The sequence below is a fragment of the Hylobates moloch genome, unplaced genomic scaffold, assembly GCF_009828535.3.
Source record: "Hylobates moloch isolate HMO894 unplaced genomic scaffold, HMol_V3 SCAFFOLD_16, whole genome shotgun sequence".
Taxonomy (NCBI): Eukaryota; Metazoa; Chordata; class Mammalia; order Primates; family Hylobatidae; genus Hylobates; species Hylobates moloch.
This window is the reverse complement of record NW_026652291.1, coordinates 69,268,161-69,278,141: the sequence shown is the minus strand read 5'-3', so window position 1 is coordinate 69,278,141 and position 9,981 is coordinate 69,268,161. Positions and strand designations below refer to the sequence as shown.

The 9,981-nt window shown below is 40.1% G+C and overlaps 1 protein-coding gene across 3 annotated transcripts in view; it reads right to left on the bottom strand.

Moving 5' to 3' along the window:
* Nucleotides 1-9,981, bottom strand: part of AKAP6 (A-kinase anchoring protein 6) — a 621,223-nt gene that overhangs the window by 391,287 nt on the left and 219,955 nt on the right. For all 3 annotated transcript variants that reach the window (XM_032179906.2, XM_058429369.1, XM_032179908.2), the window contains exon 3: nucleotides 5,697-6,054. In XM_032179906.2, the coding sequence (XP_032035797.1) occupies nucleotides 5,697-6,020 (324 nt within the window). In that variant the 5' untranslated portion in view covers nucleotides 6,021-6,054. The remainder of the gene's footprint in view (nucleotides 1-5,696; nucleotides 6,055-9,981) is intronic.

Genomic DNA, 9,981 nt, shown 5'->3' with positions numbered 1-9,981 from the left:
GTGAAAATGGCCATACTGCCCAAGGTAATTTATAGATTCAATGCCATCCCCATCAAGCTACCAATGACTTTCTTCACAGAATTGGAAAAAACTACTTTAAAGTTCATATGGAACCAAAAAAGAGCCCGCATGGCCAAGTCAATCCTAAGCCAAAAGAACAAAGCTGGAGGCATCACGCTACCTGACTTTAAACTATACTACAAGGCTACAGTAACCAAAACAGCATGGTACTGGTACCACAACAGAGACATAGATCAATGGAACAGAACGGAGCCCTCAGAAATGATGCCGCATAGCTACAACTATCTGATCTTTGACAAACCTGACAGAAACAAGAAATGGGGAAAGGATTCCCTATTTAATAAATGGTGCTGGGAAAACTGGCTAGCCATATGTAGAAAGCTGCAACTGGATCCCTTCCTTACACCTTATACAAAAATTAATTCAAGATGGATTAAAGACTTATATGTTAGACCTAAAACCATTAAAATCCTACAAGAAAACCTAGGCAATACCATTCAGGACATAGGCGTGGGCAAGGACTTCATGTCTAAAACACCAAAAGCAATGGCAACAAAAGCCAAAATCGACAAATGGGATCTCATTAAACTAAAGAGCTTCTGCACAGCAAAAGAAACTATCATCAGAGTGAACAGGCAACCTACAGAATGGGAGAAAATTTTTGCAACCTACTCATCTGACAAAGGGCTAATATCCAGAATCTACAATGAACTCAAACAAATTTACAAGAAAAAAACAAACAACCCCATCAAAAAGTGGGCAGAGGACATGGACAGACACTTCTCAAAAGAAGACATTTATGCAGCCAAAAAACACATGAAGAAATGCTCATCATCACTGGCCATCAGAGAAATGCAAATCAAAACCACAGTGAGATACCATCTCACACCAGTTAGAATGGCCATCATTAAAAAATCAGGAAACAACAGGTGCTGGAGAGGATGTGGAGAAATAGGAACACTTTTACACTGTTGGTGGGACTGTAAACTAGTTCAACCATTGTGGAAGTCAGTGTGGCGATTCCTCAGGGATCTCGAACTAGAAATACCATTTGACCCAGCCATCCCATTACTGGGTATATACCCAAAGGACTATAAATCATGCTGCTATAAAGACACATGCACACGTATGTTTATTGCGGCACTATTCACAATAGCAAAGAGTTGGAACCAACCCAAATGTCCAACAACGATAGACTGGATTAAGAAAATGTGGCACATATACACCATGGAATACTATGCAGCCATAAAAAATGATGAGTTCGTGTCCTTTGTAGGGACATGGATGAAACTGGAAAACATCATTCTCAGTAAACTATCGCAAGGACAAAAAACCAAACACCGCATGTTCTCACTCATAGGTGGGACTTGAACAATGAGAACTCATGGACACAGGAAGGGGAACATCACACTCCGGGGACTGTTGTGGGGTGGGGGGAGGGGGGAGGGACAGCATTAGGAGATACATCTAATGCTCAGTGACGAGTTAATGGGTGCAGGAAATCAACATGGCACATGGATACATATGTAACAAACCTGCACATTGTGCACATGTACCCTAAAACCCTGAAGTATAATTAAAAAAAAAAAAAAAAACCATTAAAAAAAATTATAAAGGCCACGCCTGTAATCCCAGCAGTTTGGAAGGCAGAGGCTAGAAGATCGCTTGAGCCCAAGAGTTCAAGACAAGCCTGGGCAACATGGTGAAATCTCATCTCTACTACACAAAATACAAACATTAGCTAGGTATAGTGGCATGCACTTGTAGTCTCAGCTACTTGGGAGGCTGAGGCAGGAGGATCTCTTGAGCCTGAGAGTCAAAGGTTGCAGTGAGCCCAGATTGTGCCACTGCACTCCAGTCTGGGTGACAGAGTGAGACCCTGTCTCAAATAATGATAATAATAATAATAAAGCTAGGTGATGGCCTAGATAATGGCTCGGTGGTAGGGGTTTTAAGAAGAGGGATCAGGAATGGCTTATTTGAAAAAATGACATTTAATTTAAGAGCTGAGACAGAGCCTACCCTGAGCATTTTTCAAAAGCATTTTCCAACTACGTTTTTTAAAAAGTTATATATTGACATGATGATAGAGAAGAGCACGATTGAAAGACCTAGAATCAGCAATGTGAAAGGGAGTTTGAAGTGTGTAGACAAGTTAGGTAATGAGTAGCTTCTATTTTTGTGCTCGCCCTTCATGAAACACAGCACAGACCCTACTTCCTCACTGCCAATCTCTGCCCAACCCTCTCCCAGGCTTGCACCTCCAGATGTTAAACATGACTGTGCCTCTGGCTGATAGCTTGGTGAGGATCCAGAATCTGCCATGTAACAATGGGGAAAGAGAGCTTCTCCGCAGAAGGAACAGGAAAAGCTATCAGACAAGAACAAACCCAATGCTTCTTTGGAACTTACGGTGAATCTGGAGCTTTATGAACAAGGGGAAAAGCACAGGAGCCAGGATCAGAGAAACAGCCAAGAGCAGAGTCAGAGGAAAAAGCTTTAGTTTTATTGTAAGTCCAGTTGGAAGCAAGGAAATGACATGACCTCATTTACATATTTATTTTTATTTTTTTGAGACAGTCTCACTTTGTCACCCACGATGTAGTGCAGTGGAGCATGAGCAGCCTCAGTTTCCCAGGCTCAGGTGATTCTCTCACCTCAGCTTCCAGAGAAGCTGGGATTACAGGTGCACACCACCATGCCCACTAATTTTTGTATTTTTAGTAGAGATGGGGTTGCACCATGCTGCCCAGTCTGGTCTCAAACTCCTGGGCTCAAGCAATCCGCCCATCTCCACCTCCCAAAGTGCTAGGATCATAGTCTTGAGTCACCATGCTTGTTTACATATTTAAAAGATCCCATTGGCTACTGGGTGGAGAATAAACTGCAAGGCTAAAGGTAAAAGAAGCGGTAAGATTAGTTAGAAAGTTCTAAAAGCAGCCTAGGCAAGCAGTGATGTGGCTTGACTAGGATGGCAGCAGTAGTGTTGGAGAGAAGAGAGTAACTTTAGGGCATATTTTGGAGATGGATTCCCAGGACTTGTTGATAGACATGTATGTGGAGTGGAGAGTCATGCTTTGGCTTTAGCAGAGTAGTGACGTTTACTGAAACTGGTAAGATTGGGAGAGGATTAACAGCTCTTTGACGGGCTTGAGATGCCCACTAGAGACACAAGTGTAGATTAAGTTAGGCAGCTGGGGCTCCTGAGAAAACACTGAGATGAATATATAAATTAGGGAATTATCTGTGCCTAGATGATCTTTAAAGCCATGGGCATTCCCAGCCTTGAGATGGTTATTTTTCACTGTAAATTAATAAATTGGGTAACTTATCAAGGTAGTGGGAGCAAAGCTAAGATGCCCCATCACAGCTGGCCATCCCCAGTCTGGGCCTGCCCGTCTGCGTTGCCAAAGGACTCAGTTGAGAGCTGCTTCTACAAGGTTGTTTTATTGTGTTTTCACATATAAAACTGTGCCCATGTTCCCCTTTATTCTTATGGATCAACGTGGAAATCAGAAAAAGTGATATTTATTTAAAATATTTTTGAAAAAATGCATGACAGTGCTTATTTGGTGGAATAAAGAAATATTATACAAATAAAAGAGAAACTTAACTAAGCAGATCAAGTGATACAACCAAACACTTGTGTAGACCTTTTTTGAGGCCTCATGCAATAACCAGAGCTCCTTGACTTTGAACTCAATGTGGAAAGGCACTACTGGTTAAGTAACCTAATGAAACTAGTACCCCAAAAAGTCATGATAGACATCCTAGAATAAATGAACATAGGACAATTTATATTTATCCCCTTAATAGTTATTGATTAACTACTATGTAATTACTGTGTTGACTTCATGCCCTCCTGGGGCTCCTTTCTCAGCAGAGGAGACAGACCATACTAAGGGATGGAGCTGATGGAGGTGGGTGTGAAATACCTTTTGACCAAGGTAAGAAGGTGATAGGCAGTTCCAATGAGAAAAAGACAAATAACCCTAGAGTTGGTTTCTCAAACACTAAATATAACCCTATGTTAACTGTACAAAAACTTTACATTCTTATTTGGAACTAAAATTTAAATTTTCACTTCCAAATTGTTAATGCAATTAAATAAAGTTAATTGACCCATTAATGTTTTTAATAGCCCTTAACAACACTTTTTTTTTTTACTGAGACTTCTAAAGATATTTCCCTTTATTGTTCCCCACCTTTTCTGTGTAAATCTGAAAGATTCCAGAAAGCAGTAGTTGACTTTCCTGATAAGTCTAACCCTCTATCTACTTATGGGAGCCACATATAAGGGTATCTTTGGAGGGGACAGAGAAGAGAAGGGGGCAAAGCAGAGCCTCTAAGTTTCTATTTCACTCTAACGTCAAGGAGTTGGAGAGCTGCTATTCTGATTATACAAACCATGTTTCACAGACTGAGTCAAATCACTCCCTGCTGCAACAGCAGAAAGATGGCTGGGGTTTGCATTCTGTTGAAGCTAATTCCTAGCCATCTCTCTGTTATGTTTTTGTACTTTTTTCCCCAATAACCTGTAGAAAAGAGACACTAGACCTGCTCAACCTGGGAGAAGCCCGGTCACCTTTAAGATTCTGGCTCTTTTGTTCTCTCCCCTGACCACACTCATTTGAACACTTTCTGTAATGGGGCAGCTGGGCTCAGGATCTGCTGAACCAGCCTGAGAAGGCTGAACCTGCTCTGCTCTAGGCTCTATGCTTCATTTTAAGTGCCCATCTTTCCCACTCAGGCTGATGGCTGCACCCTGTAAACCATTTAAGTGTTAAGATCCAAGAATGTTTGACCTTTCATTTCAGATTATTTAGGATGAACCAGTTTAGGTAAAGGAAGTTTCCTTAGTATTATTTCTAATTGACTAGAAATTTATCATGGGGTTTGTGGCCAGTGCCCTGACTGGTTATAAACCTGTCTTGCTCTGCAGGTCACTGACCTGAGTGTGTATTTCCCTAAAGGACCTGGAAGAGAGGAGTGACTATGGTAGGGCGAGGTTCACCTTGTCTTGAAGTCCCTAGGCCAAAAACGCTATTAGTAGTACTCTTTACTAGCACCTCCATTTCATTATTGCCAACAGTCAGGCTTTTAAAGGGCTTCCGAGTCCACAGACTTTTTTTTTAATGTCTGAACTTTAGATGAGTTGTCATAAAATCACCTTTGTTCTACATGAAGCATTGTGCCTGCATGAAACAACTTATTGTAAAAGAACATTGCCCTTCCCTACTATGTCAGAATTCATTGTTTGCCACAAAGGCAGCCTCAGCTTCAACTGAAGATAATAGTCACATACAAATACTCACAATCACAGCTGAGTTTGATATTTTACCTATAAGAGTCTTTTATTAAGCCCTTTGTAAGTGTTTTTAAATGCTTTTATTCTTTGTAACTTATTTTGATAACACTGCACAAAAATGCCCCTCCCTTTCTCCATTTCTCTGCACTATCACCAAAGGCCAGTTTATTCTACATAATCAGCACATGTAGTAAAATCAGAGAAGAATAAATTATTTCCATGTTTACCTCTAAAGATAATGGTTTGAAACCTGTTACTGTGCTTTTCTTCCTGGACAATTCCTCATTGGAAATTACAGAACACAGGCTCTAGGTGCTACAGCCTTTTGAAAACTTCTATCCTGAGAGGATCACAGACCTTGCCTTACCTTTAGTTGAACTAGATGTACATCCACATGCTTGCTGTCTGAATCCTGCTGGACTGAATAGGTTAGGTCTCGGACCCTCTCTGAGGTCATCCGGAGCCAGGTCTCAATTTCAGGTAAGTGGAGGACAATCTTCCAGTCAGCACCTGTGTGTAGTGGGGGTGGCTTTTCATACTGTTGGTCAGAGTCCATGTCCTTCATTGCCTCTTCTCCCTCACCCTGCTCCACAGTGGGTGTCATGTTGATGGCCATGGGCGAAGCATCAGTAGCCATGGGATCCAGGTCCTGTGACCTCAGGGGGGAAAGTGTCACACTCATGGTTAACATGGAGAAGTCTAAACCTCACTTCTTTCCAAAACAGCTGAAAGGCAAGAGGAAAGAAGAAAGCAAGAGTCAGTCAAGATTGCCAAATAAAGAAATGATACTTCACAGAAGAAACAGGATTTCTAAATTAAGCCAGATTTCTAAATTAAGAAACCATAGCTCATAACAAAAACAGAAGGAGGTGTTTTGATTTTCTACATGGTAGCCCCAAGAGCCAGGAAATAATATGAACATAAAACCACTGTGATATTGCCTACTCTCCCCCCACCGCCCCCATCTATTCTTCCCTAATTTCTTAGTAACAAAATCCTGGTTTTTAGCTGTTCATATTCCTGCCCAGAATTTAAAACTACATTCCCTATCTCCTTTGCAGCTAGGTGTGGCCATGTTCTGGCCAATGAGTGGAATTGTGTTGAAATTCTGGGAGAGCTGCTTACAGGGAGCTGACTCAATTAGAAGGGGCTCCCTTTATGCCCTTCTACCTTCCTCCCCTTCTTCAAGCCTGTAATGTGGACTTGATGGCTAGAGCAGCTGGCAACTAAGACCCAGAGAGGCCTTTGAGTATTACGGGTGGAGGATGGTGGAGCATGGGGGTAGAAACATGGGTTCCACTTGATAACGGAGGAGCTACCGTACGAGGTCTGATTGCTGCCCTGTACTTCTTTTATGTGAGAAAAAAATAAACTTCTATCTTGTTCAAGCCAGGATTATTTTGGGCTTTTCTACTAGAAATATCCAGACATCATTTTGACTATAAAGTCAACATATTCAATACATGGGACAGCTACGTGGGAAGATGTTCTAATCACAAAAAACACTGAGCTGAATTCAGGAGATGTTGCTCCTTTCTATGATTTGTTAGTTAAATAATAACCTGTGACAATCCCAAGTCTTTACTTTCCTAGAAAGTATAAATCATGGATTGTACTGAATAGATCTAATTAACTCTCAATCTAAATTACATTAATATTTGGTAATATGGAATTTTTAGAGGCTTCTGGGATTTTAAGGGTAATAAACTGGTCTGAAATACATAAACAGTAAAATATTAACCAAGTAAGTTAAAATAACATAAGTGTAATTCATCATAAAGTAAGGTTGCGTTTTAAGATAAATTTAATTAGTTTAATTATCCAGCTATTAAATTCATCTTTCTTCCGGAGCCAGTCTAGTATAAAACACCAACTTTTAGGCTCTTGTACTTTAAAATAAATAAGCACTATTTTTAGTCTCAAGAGCAGCTTCTACTCAAGGCAATGAATTTCTTTTTCTTTTACAATTTTTTTTCAGGTTCTACATATTCAAGTTAGTTTATACCATTATTCCCCCAAAGATGAAAGGTGACTGACCAAAAGATAAGAAATTAAATGTGATTGTCAAAAAGTAGTTCATATTTGTATAGTAACAAATATTCAGCAAAAAAAAGAAAAGCAAAATTATTTTTACATACCAAAATAGAGGGGAAACTTTTAAAAACGCTTCCAATTTGACTAGAAACATGTATCTTTCCATACAAGAATGAGGAATGGAAATAAAAAAGACTTGTTGAGTTGACAAAAGCCTAAAGACTAAGTTACTCCTATGACATATTTTTTCAGAATCTTTCCAATACTGCAGCGTAATCCCTTTCTCTAATTTCTCAGGCATCTAACTTTTGAATTAAAAGATGAGAAGGCCAGACGTGGTGGCTTATACCTGTAATCCCAACACTTTGGGAGGCCGAGGTGGGCAGATCACCTGAGGTCAGGAGTTCGAGACCTGCCTGGGGTGAAACCCCGTCTCTACTAAAAATACCAAAAATTAGCCGGGTGTAGTGGCAGACACCTGTAATCCCAGCTACTCAGGAGGCTGAGACAGAAGAATTGCTTGAACCCGGGAGTGGGAGGTTGCAGTGAGCTGAGCCAAGATTGCACCATTGCACTCTAGCCTGGGCAACAAGAGTGAAACTACATCTCAAAAAATAAAAAAGAGAATAACAGATAAATTTTTAAAACAAAGTTATTTGCAAAAAGCAAAATATATGTTATAAAGTAGGTTTATCACTTTGATACCTGCCTTACAGAATGGCTTCAGGCTTCAATTCAACAGCCTTCTCCACCTGATTGCAAAAGGCAGAAATCCATACCCCACACTTTTTTTCTTTCCTATGAATATAAGGCAGATACCCCACATATTTAACCATGCTTGCATTCAGTTTTAAAAGTAATAATAATACTAGACCTGGCTATTAAAACAAAAAACAATTAAAAGATAACAAAATTTCACTGAGAGGGATAAAACTCCAGGAAGAGTGAGCTGCCATACCACTTCTTCATAAACCGTATCCCAGCCTCAGGCTGATTCCAATTTCTCCAATTTTTTTTTTTTTTTTTTTTTTTTTTTTTTTTTTTTTTTTTTTTTTTTTTTTTTTTTTTTTTTTTTTTTTTTTTGAGATGGAGTCTCGCTGTGTTGCTCAGGCTGGAGTGCAGTGGTGCCATCTCGGCTCACTGCAAGCTCTGCCTTCCAGGTTCACGCCATTCTCCTGCCTCAACCTCCCAAGTAGCTGGGTCTACAGGCGCCCGCCACCACGCCTGGCTAATTGTTTGTACTTTTTTTAGTAGAGACGGGGTTTCACTGTGTTATCCAGCATGGTCACCATCTCCTGACCTCGTGATCCACCCACCTCGGCCTCCCAAAGTGCTGGGATTACAGGTGTGAGCCACCGTGCCTGGCCCCAAATTTTTAATATTTTTAAAAAAATTATTAATCAACCCACTGCCCTCTGGGGGTAAGTTTAGAATCACAGTCTTAGAGAAGGAATCTGATACATAAAGGTTAATAAGGTTTCTAGGTCAAGAACGTAGAACCGGTTATAAATGAAGACACTGGTGTCACAGTGGTTCCCTCTTCTAAGAAGACAGAGTCATTGAAACTAGAAAACTGAATGCTGAGCCAGTGCAGCATACAATGAACTGTTTAAGCTACACTGACACATACACACTCGCCGCAAAACCGTGCCCCAAAGCCCTGCACAACTGAAAAACAGTGTTTAGTCACTGTGTTTTCTCTGAAACTCCTAAGTCAAGGCAGGGCCTTCTTGGGAATACACATCCTACTGTAAACTAAAAAACACACTAAAGAATTAGCTCACTGCAATTTATGCCCCAACCTGCAACATTTCCATATATACCATTAGTCTGCGCACTAAGCACGCTGCAGTTTTATATGATTTGGGGCAAAACGCTCCATACATTTCTTGGCCTCAGTTTCTTCATCTGTAAAATGACAAAATTGAACCAGATAGTCAATAGGATCCCATTTGCCCTAAGAATCTGTGATTGCCTAGGGTTATTTAGCCAGAGATTTCAAAGCTGCTGGAAGTTTCCTGCCTATCCTGAGAGCTGTGTAGCTACTAAATGATGGTTCTCCATTTTATCAAAACCTACAAGTATTATTGATAGTTGTGTCCTACTTAATGAAAAGGAATAAATTACTATCATGAAAACAGCGTTTTGTAAGTCATTATTTACACATTTTGTGTTGTTAATTCTTCCCAGAGGAACAAACATGGGAGATTCTCCCCTCTAGAAGTTTGCCACTTAAGACTGACAAAACAGATGTGGTTATATATGTAGAAGACAAACCAGAATAAAATAAAAATATGAAACAAAAGCACAGCTGGAGAGGAGAAGATATGCATCCTACATGAGTCAAGTACAAAGAAATCTTACATTCAAGCTGAAAAAGCAAAATTTTCCTGTAACTATAAAACTTCTAACTAGATGCGATGTTTCCACATTTCACTGGTCAGACTACACACAAGAGAATTTCTATAACCCATACAAATAAAACAAAGTGTGCTTTACTCAAGTTTCATTTCAACTTCTATTTACTTTCCTTCACATATACTTTTGCCACTAGGAAAAGAATGGTGTATGTGTCATTAAGCACAGCAAGCCTGGGTAGTAGCATAAAATGGATTAAT